Source organism: Calonectris borealis, chromosome 2, assembly GCF_964195595.1.
Source record: "Calonectris borealis chromosome 2, bCalBor7.hap1.2, whole genome shotgun sequence".
Classification (NCBI taxonomy): Eukaryota; Metazoa; Chordata; class Aves; order Procellariiformes; family Procellariidae; genus Calonectris; species Calonectris borealis.
The window spans coordinates 140,619,646-140,641,309 of NC_134313.1; the positions used below are offsets into that span (position 1 = coordinate 140,619,646).

The 21,664-nt window shown below is 39.7% G+C and overlaps 1 protein-coding gene across 2 annotated transcripts in view; it reads left to right on the top strand.

The window, feature by feature from the left end:
- The window catches only part of THSD7A (thrombospondin type 1 domain containing 7A), a 293,689-nt gene that overhangs the window by 159,578 nt on the left and 112,447 nt on the right, over positions 1 to 21,664 (top strand). For both annotated transcript variants that reach the window (XM_075143672.1, XM_075143673.1), the window contains exon 4: positions 6,773 to 7,604. In XM_075143672.1, coding sequence (XP_074999773.1) covers positions 6,773 to 7,604 — 832 coding nt within the window. The remainder of the gene's footprint in view (positions 1 to 6,772; positions 7,605 to 21,664) is intronic.

Genomic DNA, 21,664 nt, shown 5'->3' on the forward strand with positions numbered 1-21,664 from the left:
TTTTTTTTTTTAAAAAAAAAAATGTTGAATTAGGTTTTCAGACCTGACTGTCTGGGGGATGAAGAACTAGCATTATATTAATTAAAGGAGAAAATTTTTGAGACCATTTTGTTTCTTTATGTATTTTTTTATACTGTGGAAATAGATACTTTTTACCCTCTCCATGTTTATAACAGATGAAAAAAAAATTTCAATATCTATTGTAATTGTCACAATGTTAAAGCAAAAAAAAGCACAAAGCAGAAAAAAACCCCTCTACCAAGTGAAATGTGGTGTTAAAACTACCATGAATTATGGCACAGGAGGCAACTGCCATCAACACTGGGAAAGCATGTTAAATTCAAAATTTTTCCTTATGGAGTACCCAACCTTGTTTTAGACACAACAGTTTTCTAATATACAGAAGGAGTGCTTGCTGGAGGAAAATAAGTAAAGTTTGGTTCCAGTAATTTGTGAGATTCTAGTATGAAAATGCTCACTTAGGGAAACACTGAAGCATTATGCTTTTTGTGATGTTGAGGTCAGAATTTAAACTGATATGGTTACTCTTAGGTTTATTTCATATGTGTTACATTCATGATTTTAAGAGAAATTTGAAAATGGATAATGTTAATTACCATGCTACTAATAGTATCAGGAACATGTGTGAGTGTATTTTCCCAATGGATATTAATAGGGGAAAAAATAAAAGGGCCCACACTTATAAAGTGCCTTAATAATTATGTGCACAGCTAGAAAGATACCTAAGTGGCTGATTTTTATATACTTTCAAGTTTGCCTTTATCATTATCTCGTTGTTTGAAAGTGTGTCCTGGAAAGCTGGGGAAACAACGTGAAATTTATAGATTAGATTCATCTATGTAACTGTTTTTAATGTTAATTTTTATATTTCCTTGTTAATTTGAGAAATGTGAACAACTTGTTCTTCAGATTCTGAAATTATTTGAACTGCAGTGTGGCTTACACTCTCCCTTATACTATCAGGAAATAAAAAATTTGACCTAGGAGTCAAATCATTTGTAGGCATATTTGATCCTCCATTATCTTCCTCTGAATCACAGGTGTTACGTTTTATTATGTTGAGAATCCTTTCCTTTTTTACCTCTCTTCCATATCCTGAATCCATTTTCTTTGATGCAGACACTGCCTTGCATGTTCTTTTCAACCTCTGAAAGAGGAGCCGAGAAAGACAAAAGCATTAAATAGAAACGACAGTCAAGGTGATCCATAGCACTCCTGGAGGGGGAGAGTTTGCTGGCAAACAGAGCAGGCGGCAAGTCATAGAGCACCCAGGGAGTCCTGCCACGGGTGGGAAAGAGGCAAAAATAAAGGTTTTGTCTGTCAGTGATCTTCTATTGTTTTGGCACTCCCAGTAGTATAAATTACAGAATCTGTCTCTCCAAATGCGGCCAACCAGTCGCGTTGGCAGCATCTCAGATTCTATATTAAAAAAAAGAAAAGCTATCAATAATTTATCTAGAATTACGGCGTTTTGCTGTATTACTTCTTCCCAGTGTAATAGGCAACGTGTCTGTACCAGTGAGACTCAGTTTCCTGTTTAGACTTTCGCAATTGGCTGCTGCCTGTGATAAAAATGCTGCGTTGCAGCAGCAGCTGTTTTTCCTTTGCTGCCATAACTGTGTAAAGCAAATATAGATAATATAGGTATACTGTACCATGTTATAGACATGCTTATCGTATTTTAATTTAGCCAAGCGGACCTGCAAGTGATTTTGGTGGCAGCTCTGAGGCTGTTACATTCTCGGTGGCCTGCCGTTCATCCTGCTCCTTGACTGGCTCCACTCTCAGGAGCTGCAGTTTGCATTCACTGTCATCTCCCGAGTCCTTCAAAGACTTCTTGATCTGTGTCTTTTTGACCTCTCTCCAGATTTACTGCTTAGGCTTGAACTGTATTTTGTAATACTGGTGTCCTTCTGACTCTCAGCCCTGTATCACCCAGTTAACCTTCTTGGTCCTCATCACAACCTTTTCATAATACAAAGAAATTGGAGGTCTCCAATATTGGGAAAGGTTAGCTTGTTTCTGAATTTAGGAAAAGTAGATTTCTGCTAATCAGTCTCTCAATAGTCTCTTTAAATACAATCCTCTCAAAATACTGAAAACTAAGCTGCTCATTGTCTTGTGCAGTCCGAGTCTCTCTCTGGCATTAAACTGTTAATGCTACTTACGGGCGCCAAACCAGTCACACAAAATGGGTCAAACCCAGTTATCACTGAAAGTACAGCAAAATTCAGATGAAATCAGTGGTGCAACCTTCATTTGTTAAAAATGGGAGTAATGTCTTGCTCGATGTTTTAAGACGTGTTTTGAGTTTTATCTTTGGGGATAGTTGGGGGCTTGTTTTGTCTATTTTTTTTTGTATTTGTATATGGAGAAAAGCTCAAGGGATTTTCACATAGCCTTATTTGCCCTGGGTCAAAGTTCAAAATAAGTTTTTTCTTCTTCAAATAGTGATAATTTTAATACCTGAAACAATACTAATACATAAGATATTAAATACTACGACAGCTTACTTTGTCCTCAGTTAGCCGCAAAGATATCAGTGCTTTAGTGGGGGTTTTGTCTTAATTTTTTGACTCCATTGTGATCACTCCCTGAAATTTCAGAATAAACTTGCAGTAATGGTTAATTCACTTACTTTCCTGCTCCCTAGCAAAAATAAATGTTAATCCTCCAGAAGCTTAGAGGGAATCTTAATATTGTATTTTACAGTAATCTCTTTAGAAGACATAGAATTACAAATGACATTTTAAACTCACTAAGACTTCAGTGACAACTCCCAACGAAAAAGAAGCAAGCTTCCTATTTATTTCTGTAATTGCTATTCGTAATACGCTGATTAAACAAAAAGCAGATAAACGATGGTATTTTCATGAGACATGTACAGCTCACTACAGGTAAACTATGACTCGTTCATCTAAATATGTTTAAAACAAAATCCTACGAAAAACCACTTTGCATTCACAGCAGCAGCTTTTTTCCCCAGTGCGAAATGGTTTGAGCGCACGTACATCCCATTGCCCAGGTGTAACTGGATCAGTTACAGCACAGCAGGGAGAGCAGAGCGTCTGCGCGAAGACTGCTTCAGTGGGAAAGAGAGAACCTAAAGAATATTCATAAAGAACAAATTAAAACATCATGTGAGGCCTTGATTAGGCTCGACAGCTTTCCTAAAGACTTTCTGTTGTTGTTACTAGTGTTTAACATCAGCTGAGGATTTGTGAAAGAGCAGCCACCCCCCACCTCCTGCAGCCTTTAAGCGATGGTGGTGGGTGAGACTCTTTACATTGCATTCTGCTGATCTCTTTCATTGCCGAGTTGCATATCTATGCTACACTAGTTTCTGCAAGATTAGTTTTATCCCAAAATTTCACATTTACAAATGTTGTGGTAAATGTACTGCCCATAATAATGATATAACATAATATAAAAAGCATGTTGCAGGTGATCTGTATGTGGTTTTCTCACACTTCTGAGAGTCATTCAAAGCCTCTGCCTTCACTGTTTTTTCATCGTGTATCTTCAGTGATGTCTTGACCTGCAGGCAAAGAAATATTGTAAGCATGTGCTGGGTGCTTTCTCTTCCACCTGTGGCAATGAGGAAAAAAAATTGACAGTGGATTAGGACTACTTTGGGATGCATTTCTTGTTCTTTGGACAAAGTTGCAAAGCCCCTTTACTTTGTTCAGAGACACTTCTTTTCCTGCTTTTCTGTGATTATTTTCAAATGAGAACCATGTCTGGCCTTGATGCTTGCAATGTGTTTGGGGCCACTTAAGTTAGAAGTGAATTATTGTAGGCTCCACTACAGAGAGAGGGGATTTCTAGAGCCTGGGAGACTACAGGGGGGGGAGGGATTTCTCGAGGCCGGAGAGCACAGGACAGAGTTTGCTTCCGCTCAGAAAGTCACTGTATGGGAGGGAAGCACAGAGTCACCACGGAGGCTGAGCGGGCAGGGGAATAATTGTGTATAAGTGATTTTTTTTTGTTGGTTTTTTTTCTTTTGCTTTCAGCTTTCTTTCTTTAACACCTCGCCCCTCCACAAGTTTTAAGTTTCTGCACAATTTTGGTCAAGTGTGGAAGCCCTTTAGTCTTTTGAGGGAGTTCACTGAGGAGAAAGCCTAAACAGATCTCTGCCCCAAAGCTGTGGCTCGCTTTAGGGCCCTGTCATAGTCATATAAAGAAGTGTGCAGCAGAGTGAAAATATAAGCTTTTGGAGTATGTGTAGCCTTGTACTCTAACTGGATTATTTTATATTTAAACTTAAAAATCAACTTAATGTAGGTAAGGGGGAGGGTCAGATACGTCACTAATATCTCTGTGTCAACAACTACATCAACCTAGAGGTGCTGAGTAGAGTTTGCTCAAAGGTTCGCATAGATGTGGTTTGTTAGTACTCACTGGCAATGCTTCTATAAAATGGCATGCTACTTCACAGCAAAAGCAAAATAATGCAGTTTAGTACATGAGCCTATCTGTGCACCTCATTGTTATTTTGGATCCAGTTCTAAAAACAACATTCTTGTAACCTAATGAAAGAGCTTATTTTTGCCCAATTATCACACTCGTACAGATTTTTTTTCATATTTACATTGCCAAAGGCAGTAGTTAGTGCATTGAGACTGAGATTTTTATCATTTGCATTAGTATAAACATGTTGATGAATTGAATTGAAGACACTTAGATATCAAGCACAATTTTTAGGTACAATGTGATTTCTTGGATAATTGACAATTGGAAATGTGGTAGAATCCTAAATGGGCAAACTCTTCATCTGGAGTACAGTAAAGACCTGATTTTTAAAAAGAGGGATTTCTTCATTGAACACACATAGTATACACAAGGTGCAGTGATCTGATAAGACAGAAATTTGTAGTTTGCAAGATGAACGATTTAGCTTTATTTCAATCATGATTATTTTAGTATCTCTGTTTTAGTTGGAGATTTTCTGCAGTCTTCATTTTTTTAAAGTTGGCAAGTGTTCAAAGTGGTGTTCTGGGGAAATGATATCTCTTATCTCAGTGTAAATACACTTAAATTAAGTACAACAATGATTATGTCATTTGTAGAAGGCTGGTTAGAGATAATGTAGGGTAATCATGCTGAAATGGAAACTGAAATGTATTTGTATTTAATATACATTTATTTTTCTGGATAGCTAGCTAAACCTTGGAAACCCTAATTCAAACTTAATCTGCAAAAAATACGGAGGAGTTTCCATGGGCTGAATCAGCCTCTGCCAGATGGCATTGCTATTGAGTATTAATGCTTAGGATTTTAGAACTACAAACAAACTGTTCAGCCGCAATGTCCGCTTTAAAAAGAGGCAATGAGGAGCAGAGGCTAAGTATATAGCCTATCATCAGCCCATTCTCAAACTGCTATTGAAATTAATGTTGGATGAACAGATGAAAATTGTGTTTAAGTCAATGAGAGTTTTAAAGCTCATGGGAATTAGTTATAATATGTGGCTTCATATTCCTTCTAGTCATTCAATATGAAAGTGTTGTAAATAATTTGTACTTGCCATAGTTCATTTAACTTACTCTTGTGCAGTACCAGAATCATTCTGTTAACCTGCTTTGGAAATAACAAAGGCTCAGCCTAGCATCTCCCACAACTTTACTCGCACAAATAGTCTTGTTACTGGGGTCACTCGAATGAGGATTGCGTGGCCTGGCCCCAATTTCTTCATGGAACATGAGCACTCCTCAGTCAGAGAAAATGTCTTCTGTGTGACCAACTATCTGCAGATAGACATCTTTTCTTTGGGAAATGGTTATAGTTATTTTCTGAACTGCTTGTTCTTTTCCTCTTTCATAGCAAGTCAATGCACGGCGTGTATGAGGGGAGGTCTTAAAAAGCCTGAAAAATACAGGTTTTTTACCATCTGACTTGTGGATTTTGTGAGTTGAACCAAGTGAATATTACAGTTTTTAATAATGGAAAAAGCAACCATATCAGCTTTCAAGGATATAGGTTTTTATTGGTTTTGTTGACAACCAATTGTAACAACATGTCGAGTATTTACCGTAGACTTAGAGACTTTAAAAAAGCAATAACTTCTGTTCTTTAGAGAGTTACCAGCTGGTATGTCTCTGTCTTCAAGAACTTATTCTGTATAATCATTTCACAAATTGTATGGAGCAAACACGACTTAACTGGCTTTTAATCTTTATTTTAGTTATAATAAAAAAAAAAACAGAAGTGGCCTACCTGACATTACCTCTATTTTTCAAAATGTATTATGTGGTTGTTCTCATTATTTAACACAGTATGGAAGGAAGAGAATGTGATATTAATTGGCATCAGGGTATAAAGAGTAGTACAGTAAAAATGCAAAGCAAAAACCAAAACAGTCCAGGAAAAGGGTACTCATGCAGGTGAGAGAGAAGATTAGATTCATATCTTGGAGGGAAGGACTTTTTGGCTCCTATCTTGCTAGTCAAAACTACGTGATGACTTTCTGATTGCGCAGTTCTTGGTTCTCTAATGTGAATAATTCCTGTGTACGTTCTTGAAATTAAATATTCAATTTGTCTAGGATAAAAAGTGAAATGTATCTGTAATCATAAAAATAAGAGATGAAGAATAATCCCATGCTTGTTTTGTGTTTTCCAAGTTTGAGTTTCTCCAAGAATGAAATTCTTAGAGATACAGGAAATGCAAAACTGGTTCTGTGAGCTTGGTTTTGCACCATGGCAGAAAAACAATTAAGTGTGCAATGTTACCATCTTCTCTTGTTTTCCAGGTCCATGGGGGAGATGCATGGGAGATGAATGCGGTCCAGGTGGCATCCAGACGCGAGCGGTGTGGTGCGCCCACGTGGAGGGCTGGACCACTCTGCCCACGAACTGCAAGCAGCCGGAGCGGCCGGACAACCAGCAGAGCTGTTTTCGGGTCTGCGACTGGCACAAGGAGCTGTACGACTGGCAGATTGGCAGCTGGAACCAGTGCCAGCCCGTCCTCTCCCGGAGCCACGAGAAGCCCCTGGAGTGCCTCAGAGGGGAGGAAGGGATCCAGACAAGGGACATCACCTGTATCCAGAAGTCCAACGGGGTGCCAGCTGAGGATGTCATCTGCGAGTACTTTGAGCCGAAGCCCCGCCAGGAGCAGGCGTGCCTCATCCCGTGCCGGCAGGACTGCATTGTGGCCGAATTCGCTCCCTGGTCAGAGTGCTCCAAGACCTGTGGCAACGGGCTTCAGCATCGAACTCGGCACGTTGTGGCTCCACCGCAGTTTGGTGGGTCTGCTTGTCCTAACCTCACCGAGTTTCAGATCTGTCAGTCTAGCCCATGTGCCGCAGAAGAAAGCCTGTATAGCCTAAACGTGGGACCCTGGAGCGCATGCTCAGTGCCCCATTCAAGACAAGTAAGGCAAGCGAGGAAACGAGGGAAGAACAAAGACAAGGAAAAGGACAGAGAAAAGGCAGTTCGGGATCCCGAGGCTCGTGAGTTAATTAAGAAGAAGAGGAATCGAAACAGACAGAATAGACAGGAGAACAAATATTGGGACATACAAATTGGGTACCAAACCAGGCAGGTCACATGTACTCACAGAAATGGGAAAACTGCTGCTCTGAGGTAATCACTATTTATTAATTTGCACATCTTTATTTTTCGCTGTTTAAAATAAAGCATGCATAAGTGCACACTGGTATTATTTTACACAATCCTGAATCTCAGTATGGGGCACACACTATTTCCAACATGAACATCCCTCATCAAGCTCAAGGTGTTTCTATGACATGAAACATGCAAACTGTGCTGGTGATCATATTAAGCATCACATAAATGTGCACTGTGAAACTATAGTAACTCCCTAGCCTCTGTTTGTCTAAATAGATGTCCCCCAAAAGCTTGGAGATATTTGTCAAATGTCTGCTCTGCTCCTGGGGGTTCAGGGAGGTTTTTGCTCTCTAACACGTCATGAATGTTTGGAAGTGGTGATGTTACTGCTTTTAAGGTTCTGGGCACAAAGACTAACAGGAAACTGGGCTGGGTCTGATTCACAATAAAAGCAGAAAACAGAGAAAGATGCTGCATGAGAAGGCAGTATCTATTCTTTCCAGTACCTTTTGTTTTGAAATAGAAGAGCATGAAATATTGTCTGTCCTTCTTGATTCCTGTGGCAAAATTCCTGAAAGGGAGACTGTGAAACCTCTTTGTTTCTTCCATGTACTTCCTCTTTTTCTTTCTCATCTGCACCTTTATGCCATCTGTCTGGTTTTTTTCTGATTTTTTTTTTTTTTATTTATTTATTATTTTACTTTTCAAGAGTTTTGGCAGTCAGAGATGTTTTTATAACTCTTTCCATAGGCTTCTGTGTACTTTTCTGCAACCGTATTATCTTCCACTTGTTCGTTTTACCTGGCATTCTCTTGCTAACTCGTTTTTTCCTCTCACCCCCTAGAATGTTTTTGTCCAACTCAAAAATCTTCTTTCAGTCTAGTCTGCCTTTTTTTGTCTTTGATGTGATTCTTTCTATTTCCTTCCGTCTAGTTCAATGCATGATTAATCAATTTTACTGTGAAGTGACTAAGATACCTTGCTGAATGAGGCTGACACCCATTGTTGCTAGCTTAGTGTTTATGAACTTTTTTCAGGGTATTTTACTTCGGAGTTTTTGTTGTGCCAGTTAAACATTCTATCATGGAACATGTAATCACTTCAACCTTTCGTATCAAAAATCATATATTATAGTTTTTCAAGTGTAGTAAAGATTTTTCAAGTATATTTCCTTTCAGGATAGGAATCAGTAGTAAAACAGGAAAATGATGAGAGGTCCCTGGCTTAAGGGAAGAACTGAAAGATTTGGGTTGTTTAGTTGGAAGGAGGGACATATGAGTGAAAATGTGAAGTGTCTATGAGTATGTAAAAACCCATCACAAGGAAGAATGGAATGAGCTATTCTCTATATATTATGGATGTCTAGGAAAAGCAATAATGGGCTAATCACAGCAGTGCTGAATGAATTCTCAATACTGGGAACAGTGAAGCTCTGGAAAAGATTGCCTGGGGAATGTCTGGCACTTCCATCTTCAAAGGTTTATAAGAATAGGCTAGAAATGCTTGTGTCAGTAATGACACACCTCCAGCAACCCTTGGTTAGGCAAGAGGGGCTGACTGGATAGTTTTTTGCAGTCTCTTCTAGCTCTGGTTTTCTACAGTTCTTTCCGATTTTGACCCACACTTGGATGAATGTCTGCACAAGGAATCTCAAAATCAGCTTGCTCAGGCAGTCCCAGGTGTTGGCTGCAGCACTGGCTCAGTGCTGGTACACGAAGAGGTTGCCTTTACCCCTTCCTTTTCCAGCCTTGCATCATGCAGCCCACACCGTGCCTAGCCCAGGAACATCATTACCCTTTAAATACAGGGAATAATTTATCAAACATATCAATTGCTAGCAGATAGCAGCCAGCTGCTCTGGTTGAAAGTCCCCAAGTTTTTGTAAAGTTAAACAAATAAATCAGAACTACCATATTTAAAAAAAAAAAAAGCAAGGGGGGGGGGAACACTCATGTGCTCAGGCTCTGATAAATGGTAAAAGAAAGTAAAAGTATAATTGGAAGTCAATGGCTTATTTTACTCATCATCTTGAATTCATTCAGATGAGTAATGCTGTCTTAATTTCGGGGACCTCAGCGTGTTATACCATACATGCACATTTCAGGCTGTAGCAGGGAAATGGATGAAACCCTCTTGCCTGAGGCAGTGAAACAATAGATAATGCAACGGAGGAGCAATTCTTAACAGGAGAGAAAATGGTACAAATGATGCAGTGGACATTTTGATGTCTAATGGATATAATTTTATGTTGTAAATGCACAAAGGATTTCTAATAGTCTTCCCATCAAGTTTAAGATAGAATCTTTTTTCCAGTTGCGTAGTGAAAACAAGAAAATTTGGTTAAATGACTCGTGAGAAATTCTGGCACTGATACCTTGGCTTTAGAGACGTATCTATGTATGCCATCTATATATCCATTTGTTTCAGTTACGCTGCACTCTTTACTAAGTAGTCAAATGCTTTAGTCTATGATTGGCATTCCAGAATCTCAAGCAATAGAATTATTTTTCTGCCCAGGCTGTCAATGAAGCCAGCTCAAATGATTTTATAATCTCCATCACATAATAACTGTGTTACTAAATAATATAGACAAGTAAGGTGACTGGAAAACCTGCCGTGCTCATGTGAAATGCTCTTCAGCTTGAATAGTCCATTTTCAGAGAGTTTTGACTTTAGCAATCAGAAACAATCAGCCCCCTGGCAGCATGACTGAAAGAAGAAGAAAAACCCTCAGGCGAGTAATATTTTTTGCAGAGGTAGCAAAATTGGTATAGTATAAAAAGGGTTTCAAAAAACAAGTTTCAGAAGGGTGCTCCAGAGAAAATGGTTCTGTAACGCTGTCAGCAAAACTTCAAAAAGGCAAATTCTCTCGACACATCAGCACACCAGGCACGCTAAAGAGAAGTGAAACAAGAAAATCAAAATGTAATTTATACACTTTATTGCCAAGTGAACAATACATAGTCTCCCGTGAAGGATGAAATATTGGATTTTCTATTGCTCATTCTGCAATAATGTACGTGTTACATGGCCTATATTTGCTTTATGTTTCCCTTAGTCTGAAATTCTGGTGCACTGAAAATATTTTAAAAATAGAATTGTTGGAGAAGAAAGAATTCAGTAGTTAAAGCTGACTTATAAAGTGACTGTTCTGGATAACTAACAAAACCTGGACAGTGTTGCTGTTAGTGTAGAGGACAATACTGATCCTCTGAAATGTTTCCTCTTTTTTTTTTTGGTAAAAGTGGAGTTTGCCAGAGGTCCCACAGAGAGCCGTTAGAGAACAAACTGTCAGTGTAGGGAAACATAAAACGCGTGTAGAAGTTCATTTCGAGTTACGAATCTGTTTGCACTTTTACAAGTTGTGATGACTGTGCCTCATGTTAAGAACATCATTTTCTATTGTAATATATACTCTGGTTTTGCTTTCTTCTACTCTGCCAAATTGTTACCATTGGGTCTCAAACCTTTCCTCATGATTGTCTTCCTGAGCAGAGTTTTGGGAGAAAGTTTAGCAAAGATGTTTGGGCTGTTTTTGTACAAGTCTTAGAAAAATATTTTGGTTTAACAGGGTTTAATTCATACAACTATTTTACTGAGATGCTTTACTGAGAGCCCACTGGATTGGGGAAAGAATTTGATATTTGGAAGGACTGGAGCAGGTTATGAGCACAGACATTTATAACTGTAAGAACATGGAACAGAATGAGAGTATCTTTTTGGCCTGTATGTTTCTGCACTTCAGCAAAGATTTTGAAATTTACTGACAAAGAGCATCAAGTTCCCCTGTAGCAGTTGGTCCACAGGCATGGGGACAGCCTGCAACTGCTAAGAATCATTGAGCTCAAATGGCTGAAAATCTGGCTGTGGTTAAAGCAGTCCTGCAAGGATATAAGTGCCTATTTAAAAAAAAAAAAAAAAAATCCCAGGAATTTCTGCACTATTTCCTTTCTCTATCTCCATCATTTGTATATGACTTGTTTATCTTGCTTAAGCTGGGACCAAAACACCTCTGTCTGAATGGGGGGAGAAATGGAGGAGACCAGGTAGGAAACTGTCCTTTTGCTGCAGTCCCCAGAACTGGTTAATTTTCCCTTGGCAGCACCTCTGTGGCAGAGACCCGTTTGTGAAGCTGAACATTATTGATCACTTGAAGCGAGAATTCAGGAAACAGTAAAATTTTAGATCTAGTCAGGGCTTTTATTTCCTTGTTGGCAAATAACCTTATGCAATAACAGCAGTGGAACATAATGGTGGGAAAGAAAAGCATCCAAAATTTAAGAAATGCTGACTGGTTTCTGGGCAGATTAGTTTAGCCCTTTTATGCATTTGATTGTGTGATGATGTTTCATTTGTTTCACCTCTGTCCTTCTCAGAAAGTGATGATTTGTTATTTATTTTCACCCTCCTCACTGATTCTGTGCATTCATGCAATATCTAGCAAATTATATCCACACCTTGTAATGAATTAACTCGCTTGGAAGTTTCCATAATGGTCTCATTGCAGTGCTTTACTAACTTTCAAGTTTGGGAGAGTTCGAGCTTTTATTTATTCCAATATTATAGTTGAGACATGAGAGGTGACAATAGGGCCAAAATTATTGAATTGTCTTGCTAATTTTGGGCATGCAGTTTGAGGTATATAATGCCTGATTTTTCAGCTTACTTCACATAGACCTGTATCTGCTTAAAGCACAGCCGCTATATTCACTAGTGGCCACAAGTATTAAGCTGGATACCCAGGGACTGAGGAATTAGAGAACAGTCAACTGAGTATTTATGCTGGTGAGCAACTGAATCTCAGGATATATTGGCAGAAAAAGAGAGCGAATCTGCTCCTCTAGGATGGCATTTTAACTTTGTTCATCTTTCCAGGTCCTGAAACTTCCTAATCCAAGTGCTCACCTTCCAAATCATGCAACAAATGCCTCCATCCACCTCATGGACTCTCACTCTCCTTTTAAGTTATAGTCTGTGTGGAGGAAGATAAAAAAAATACAGCATAAGCCTGTTGCTTTCTTTGTGCCATTGATTTGGAGAAGCAGACAAGTCACCCTGAGGTATATGCTGTCAGACAGCAAACAGAAGAGAGATTCAGACATATAATACAGCAGCTCAGTTTGTTGGACCTTGTAATTTATTCCTTGCTTAGAAAAAGTCTTAAAAGATTCTCTGTACTTCTGTGAGCGGCTCCATAAGGCAACAGGCAGAAAGGGTGATATGTATGAAGGTGGCAGTGGCTAAGGTGGAGTAGCTCCAAGGAGGCAGGCTGTGGGTGGGTGAGGGAACAGCAATACAGAGAGGACAGGCTGTAGAAATGAAGGAGCATAAGAAACCTTTAGCTTGTTCCTTGAGGACCAGATGGAAGCGTGCGTGTCTACAGGTGTTTTTTATGTTACTGGAAAGGCAGCTCTGCAGCTGTTTTTGTAGAGGAAGCCTCCAAGCTCACCACACTGTAAGGGTTTAGAAGCCATAAGTGGTTCACTAACAGAACACCTGTAATATCATATATTTGGATAATGAGCTATATACTGTCACCCTGATAGATTAACTTGGAATCACTTAGAGGGCATACTGTTAACAAATGGAGAACAGGGAAGAAGAAAGTAATCCTGGAAGAAAAACCTCCTGATAACTAAAAACTGCAGGGTAATTGTCAGATTCATTGGGATAATAAAAATGTAAAATATTATTAGAGAAACAGGATGTAAACATACTGCTTTCCTACCATTTTCCACTGTGCTTTTAGAATTTCCATGAATTTGAAAGTCAGAAGCATCCTGTAGATTTTTAATGTGATATTGGCGGAGACAGTAGTTTCTGTGGATATGCATAATGTTATTCACTGGGTGTTCCTTTCTGTTCTAAGTACCTGCTCCATCATCTTACTGAGGCTGCTGTTTTGACAGTGGCTTGTCAGTATTGTTATACATTTGACATACCATGCCAAAATCTAGATTTAAGGTGGAAACGTACACACTGTGCTGAATAATTGAAACAACAGCAATGAACCATTTCTTTCTCCACACCATATTTTAACTCTTTTCATATAGTGAACTGTTGTTCTGTCATTTAGATGTACGACATTCATATATTTCTGTGCAAAGCATCAAGATTAGATGCCTTTCTAGACTATATTTTTTATTCAAATACATGTAATTGGTCTTCCTTAGCAAAATATAATAGCTTGTAATGTAATGAGGGTCGAGCTACATGTTCTGATAATCTCTTGTGGCCATAAAATCTGTGAATGAATGAATGAATTCTATGAATGAATGCTATGTTGAATTTCTAGCCTTAATTTAGTAAGAGATTAAGATGCACAGTGGTAAATGGAACTAGGCACTGAGACCTTTAACAGACATTCTCCTACACTGTACTTCTATGCATCTTTTCTGCCTCATTGTCAGAGAATTTTTATGTTAATTGACTTCAATATACCTAAAGAAATAAATATGAATCAAGCAATATTTTTCTAAATTTTGGACATCTTTATTTTGGTGTCATATCATAGTCTGCAAATAGTCCCATGAGGAACAAACTAGAATGTATTACTTGTTTAGAGTTATTTTGTTTTTTTCTATTACGTGACTGCTAGGCATAATCTGGGACATAGAGTATGCCCCTGTCTTCTTGATGAGCTTTGTAGAGTTACGGTACAGCATGTGAGTTGAGCATCCTCCTGGGAGGTGCTGTCCCCCAAGGGGTGGGGGACTGCACAGGATGGGAAGTCACAGGGTTCTGCTTCACTTGCAGATCCCCAGAACGGAATATTTGGGTACTTCAGTGCCTAACTTTCATTGATCCCACTGAAAAGAAAATGTCCAGCCTTCCTCCTAATATTGACCACTTTTTTCCAAATGTTGGAGACTGAAATGGAACCAGTGATATTGTCAAAGCTAAGCATCAATACAGGGAACAAATCTAAAATAATACCTGAAACACAACTAATATTAGGAGTATAATTTTCGGTAATGTGGTGGGTTTTTTTGTATTTTAACTTCAATATATTGCATATTTTATTCATGAAGTTTGGCATTGTGTTTATTTTTTCTTTGCCAATAACTCCACGACTCTAATTGTTAGTTAGGGTCAAAGTAAATACTGATTAATACTATGTAACAAAAATTCCCACTGACAAAGGGAAATCCCCCCAAAAAGCTTTAATAAGTCATCTATGTAGACTATTAACAAATAACCCTCTCTACCAATTTTAAAATTATCTGTAGCATGGAATGTCACTACATGTCACTGTATCATTGGACTGTGAAAGATAGTACCTCTCTCTAAACACTTCTGCTTTCTTGGCTCTTCAGACACTCATGGTATCTGCAACAGCCCCACAGCAGCTGTTGTTGCCACTTGGTTGGGTGTAGTAGAACTTCTTGTTGCTTTGCCTGTATTATTTTCCTTGACACTGTAGTTGTAATTTCTGTTTTCTTTTCTCCTGTAATGTGGAAAGCCTGAGTGGTTTTGGTTTTTTCAAAACTGTTTTGGCTGTGCATCTTTGTTGGCAGAATTAATTAAAGTTGTGAAAGGATCATGGGAAAATAGTCTTGTGAAAAGCACTTGGGTGGACAGTAGTTGAATTGTAAATGAACAAAAGTGGCCTCATTGTGTGATTATAACAGCCCATTATACTGTGAGGTACTAACAGTTTCTCAGAACAATGTACAGTATGACCAATACTAAACAGTGCAGCTGTAGGGAAAATGAATCAGGGCTATGTCATGAGGGATACTTATTACATTTGCCACTAGGAAGAAATACAGGCACTGTATTTTCACTAACTTCTTTAAAGAAACAAGTGTGTACCAACCATAAACTAAAACTCTCAAAGATGACTAGACTGTACAAATTACATTTTATATCTTCAGAATAACTCATGGGAGTTATCTAAACTCTGGATTTAAATCACCTTTCTGCTATTCCTGCTGTCTAGTACCTGCTCATTAAACAGAATTTTTTTTTCATTTAATTTTATTTATGACAAAAGAAACTATTTTTTTCTTTATACCAAAGAGTTTATCACAATCTCTTTCAAAATCCAGCTATACCTTTGATCCAAGAATGGTATAGAGTTCATTTGATTGTTTTGCTTTAGAGGTGTCCTAGTTTCGGCTGGGATAGGGTTATTCTTCCTAGTGCTGTATTTTGGATTTAGTACGAGGAGAATGTTGATAACACACTGATGTTTTCAGTTGTTGCTAAGTGCCCTCCTAGTCCAAGGACAGCTCCCGTGCCTACTGACTGAGCTAGGTACACAAGATGGGAGGGAACATAATCAGGACAGCCAGCCCAGCTGGCCAATGGGGTATTCCATACCATGTGACGTCATGCTCAGTATATGAAGGGTAGGCGTGATCCAGGAAGTACCGATCGCTACTTGGTTATCGGTCAGCGTGGGTGGTGAGCAATTGCATTGTGTATCACTCATTTTGTATATTCTATCATTATTATTATTATTATTTTCCCTTTTTTCTGTTCTATTAAACTGTCTTTATCTCAACCCATGAGTTTTTCTCACTCCTACCCTTCCGATTCTCTCCCCATCCCGCTGGGGGGGCGGGGGGAGTGAGTGAGCGGCTGCGTGGTATTTGGCTGCCTGCCAGGTTAAACCACAACAAGAGGTTAATGCATCCAACAGGCTGTATGAATTCCGAGGAGAACACTGCATAGAAGGTAAATAGCTTGTTGCAACACATTGGGACGTTGTGCTTGATTCTTGTCTCCATATGTTAACTCCAAAATCCCTATTACTTGTACAGAGCACCTTTTAAGGTTCCATAGTGGTCTGATAAAGAGCAAGGAGGAGACCCTACACATGCAATATTAAGATCTGGATTTAGTCCCAAATCACACGAAGGATTAACATTCAGCATCAATATTACCAGATTTTCTCAGGCCTCCTGACCAGTACAGTGATCATTCAAGGTTGCCGTAGAAAATTGCACACATGGGTACATATATTTCAAAGGTTGATTTGACCTTCTGACCCGACCAGATTATTTCTGCGAGGTAGTTCTGTTAGAGGGTATGAGGATTTAGGCTGTGGAACTGCCCACGGGTAGTCAGATTTTCCAGCAGTGTAAGCCTGAGCTTTTCTAGGATGCGATGCTAATGAGTGGTGTGGTACATGTTTTACCCCTTCACTGCGAGGTTAAAGTTATGAGAAGCAGATTAGGTCTTTGGAAAGTGTTCCTGTGGTGGGTTGACCCTGGCTGGATGCCAGGTGCCCACCAAAGCCATTCTGTCACTCCCCTCCTCAGCTGGACAGGGGAGAGAAAATACAATGAAAGGCTCGTGGGTCGAGGTAAGGACAGGGAGATCACTCACCAATTACCGTCACGGGCAAAACAGACTCGACTTGGGGAAAAAAAAAATTTAATTTATTACTAATCAAATCAGAGTAGGATAATGAGAAATGAAACCAAATCTTAAAACACCTTCCTGCCACCCCTCCCTTCTTCCTGGGCTCAACTTCACTCCCGAATTCTCTACCTCCTGCCTGCTCCGAGCAGCACAGGGGGACGGGGAATGGGGCTTGTGGTCCGTTCATCACTCGTCGTCTCTGCTGCTCCTTACTCCTCAGCGGGAGGACTCCTCACACTCTTCCCCTGCTCCAGCGTGGGGTCCTTCCCACGGGAAACAGTTCTCCACAAACTTCTCCAACATGAGTCCTTCCCACGGGCTGCAGTTCTTCACAAACTGCTCCAGCGTGGGTCCCTTCCACGGGGTGCAGTCCTTCAGGAACAGACTGCTCCAGCGTGGGTCCCCCACGGGGTCACAAGTCCTGCCAGCCAACCTGCTCCAGTGTGGGCTCCTCTCTCCCCAGGTCCACAGGTCCTGCCAGGAGCCTGCTCCAGCACGGACTCTCCACGGGGTCATAGCCTCCTTCAGGTGCACCCACCTGCTCTGGCGTGGGGTCCTCCCTGGGCTGCAGGTGGATATCTGCTCCACCGTTAACCTCCATGGGCTGCAGGGGGACAGCCTGCCTCATCATGATCTTCACCAGAGGCTGCAGGGGAATCTCTGCTCCGGCACCTGGAGCACCTCCTCCCCCTCCTTCTCCACTGACCTGGGTGTCTGCAAAGTTGTTTCTCTCACATATTCTCACGCCTCTTTTTGGCTGCATTTGTGCAGTTGGGTTTTTTTTTCCCCTTCTTAAATATGTTATTCCAGAGGCGCTACCACCGTCACTGACGGGCTCAGCCTTGGCCAGCGGTGGGTCCGTCTTGGAGCCGGCTGGCATTGGCTTTATCGGACAGAGGGGAAGCTTCTAGCAGCTTCTCACAGAAGCCACCCCTGTAGCCTCGCAGCTGCCAAAACCTTGCCACACAAACCCAATATAGTTCCTTACAGTCTCTCATTTCTTTTAGCAATCTACTGAGATTTAAGCAAACTTTAAGCAATCTACTGAGATTCTCTCTACTGAGAAAAGTAAAATATGCTTGTATTCCTGTCCTGCTTTAATTTCTTTATTGTTTTAAGGATTCTTTGGGAAGTTGGATCATGTTCATTCATGCCTGTAGGATGTCTTGCAAGGACACTGTTTGTCCAGCTTAGTGGTTTGTTTTGGTGGGGTTTTTTTTTTAATCACAAATTGGTTTTTTTTTAATCACAAATTTACTTTCTGATCCTTTTCCAAAAGCTTCCTCTAGCTTTATTTTGCCCTTCACTCAAAAATGCAACCTCTACAAGCCTGCTTCTGTGTATTTGTGTTTGTGTGTGTAATTTTGGTTTTCAAGTGCTAAACTAACATCTAGTTTTGGTGTTCTCTAATTTGTCACTGTTCCAAGTCTTTCTGCAGACAGGTTTGTTTGGTCAAATAGGCTTGTATGTCAATAGTTTTCATCTTGTGGCTGGTGGGAAAGATTGAAAACCATTTTGCTAATGGTATTCAATGACGTAATGTCTCATGAGATCAGCAAGAATTCAAGAGAGACTCTCATGGTTCCCGATGATACAGCTGGTTGGGGGACATGCCTGATGGTGCGCAGGACATTCAAGGCCAGGAAATGGTTAAATTATTCTGCTCTGAGGGAGCCCGCTGTGTTTTCTTTTATCTGCCAGATAGTCTTTGCTTTTCTTCCTTAGTATTTAGATGAAGCCACTTAAAAACTTGTTAAAGGATTCTGGATTTCTTTAGCATGTTGATTGCGCTTTGATCTGAAACCTTCAGAAGCAGCTCCCTTTTTCTGCTGAACTGCTGAACCTCCTCATATCATACTCAGTATGGGTTTCTTCCAGGCAGTTGGCTTAGTTTTTGGTTATGTCTTCTTCACTTCTCTCAAGTTTTTAATTCATTCATTCAACCTTGGGTGTTCAAAACATAATTATATTATGTTGTTGGGGTTTTGCTTTGGAATACAAGCAGAGCTTGTATTTTTTGCTGAAAATGGAGTAGCCTTCTTCAAAAAGAATGATAACGTTCCTTCCCCAAAGGTGCTGGGGCTGAACTCCTCAGCAGACAGAGCGGGTTCTGACCCCACAGCCCTTCCTGGTCACAAAGGGCATGTGATATCTAATCCCTGTGATACCATATAGTATGAGAGAAGCAAGGGGAGGAAGAACACCATTTCTTCCTAGTTTTTTTGTGTGGTGTCTGACAATGTAGATGTCTGTTGAGTGTCTCTTAATAATGCCTGCTGCGCTGAGCTCTTGTGAGGATGGTAAGATATGGGTATGTCTGCTTTCCACACCAGGGTTAAGGGTAGGTCGGCCATGCCAGGACTGGAGCCGCCTGGGCAGACCTGTAGGTGCACCTACAGGGAACTTTAGAGCCACAGGAGCAAAGAGCCTGTGGACATAATCCACTATACATCAAATACTGATCCAGGCTTGAAAGATTGCAGTTTTCAATTTACAGGTAAAATTCCACTTAAGTCCTTTTCAGACCAGCTCTAACCCATTGCTTTTGTTTTCCAGGAGTGCCAAAAGTTTACGTTGCCATCAGTCTTCCTCCTGATCCATAGCCATGTTATTCATTTCAGAACAATGGAAATCTCTGTATGTAATCAAATGGGAAATCAGCTAGAGAAAAAATAAATATATCAGAATTCCGGGAGAATGTGTACAGTGAATGAAAATAAGGAATAATAGCTGTGAAAATTTCATTAAAGAAAACCAAAGCTGAATGTTGATAACGGTGAAGGAATAGAGAAAATATGGCAAAATAGTGCAGACAAAAATTATTGAAGAGACTATTTGGCTTGCATTAACCTTGTCAATTGGGCTCTATTACTTTACATTATAAGTAAAAAGAGTAAATAGAGGTTCTTGTTAAATATCAGCACTGGGTAAATGAATTGAATTTATTGTAAAGGACATGTTCTCCACTGTACAATTTTGGAATTAAATTGCAAACCTCACATTGGAGCTCTGTTACATTTGAACATGAAGAGCAGCTGTATTGGGAAAAGCACCAAACTGCTCTTCAGAATGATGTCTCTTTAATACGTTGGATACCCGGACTCATATTTCCATTAACTTATAGATTGTCCAGATATAGTAGTATGCAGATATTTTGGGAGTGTCCTCAGAATGAATCTTGAACAGTCCTCAAATCCAGGCCAGTTTTATACCTCAAAGTTGCACATGCAGTAGAAAGGATCTGTAATTGCAGGATATAACTGTGTTCAAATAAAATGAGACTAACTGAAAGAGAACTCTTGGACCTAACAAAGAGTCAGTCAAGGAGAGAGCTTATTGAAGTCTCTAAGCTCACAAATGCTACAGAGAAAGTAAATAGACTATGGATTTACAAGGCCTGAAGCCAGAAAATGAAATTAACAGAGTAATTTTAAAGCAAAAATAGCTATCTACAGTTATTGGTGAGTAAAAAAGGTGTGTAACTCATTGTTTCCAAGGTGATGTAGATGCCAAAATCTTATCTGGGTTCAGAAAGGGTTTACGTTAATTCATGGAGGAAAACTCTATAAAGGGCTCTTCAGTGCAAAGATACAACTTGTGTTCAGGTAGTCTTTCAGCCACAGTTTGCTGGAAAACTGGAGGGTATCTTGGGAAAGTGTGACCAAATACTTGCTGTCTTTCCATTTTTGCCCTCCATTTGCTACTGCCAAGGCAGGTATCAGACTGCATGGATTATTAGTTAGAACGACTCAGCCATTCTCATGCTGCTATTCGTCTTTTCTCATTAACTCTTCTTTCTAGTTATCAGTCCAATATGGTATGGGGGAAACACCAGCAAAACTAGAAAATCTCTTAGTTGTAAAAGTAAGTTATGTATCGCTCATGGAGTAAAATGAGTCCTACTGCCTTGCTTAAAACCTATTTATTTTTCCTATTCATTCTGCATAAATTTAGAGATCAGTCCTATGGTCATGTATTACCATGCATTTGGCTTTACGTGTGCAGTATGCATAGCTTTATCTATTGGAAAAAATAAAAAGAAAAAAAAAAAGAATTTTTTCCTAGTTGCGCGTGTAGAGGAGGAAATTCCAATGGTCTCTTCCATGACTTTTCTACACAATTTAAAAGATAGATTTTGAGACTGAGATTGCGGACACTCAAACAGGTCATTGGCATATAAAATCAAGTTGTCCAGATTTTTAAAAATTGTAAAAGTATGATTCATTCTTTAATAGAAATTTAGGATACCTCAGAAAGAATTGTTTTACCTCTTGACTAATCTAATTTTATCACACATTTAAAAGCTTATCTTCCAAAGAAGAGACTACTTTCAACTGCACAGCTTGCTCATTTGTACACAGGTACTACGGTGCAATTTGCTCCAGGCTTATGCCTCAAGCTTCATTCTCTGTGTGTCCGTAGCCTTAATTACCCCATAGATTACTTTGAAATCCCCCGGGGAAACCTTCCTATCCAAAGTGATATTTGGTTTTTATTTATTGCTGTAAGAGCAAAAATGAGGCTACGGAACGTGAGTAGACACAAATTCCTGACCACACATCTCCAAAAGAGGTTGAACAGCAATTATGTTCTGTATTTTGCCCTTTGAACCAGCACTGTCTTTTTCTTTAGTTCATTTATCTAATCTAAGTCTGTGAGGTCAGGAATAGGTTTGATGTTGGCTCAGTAGCAATAGGGCTTAT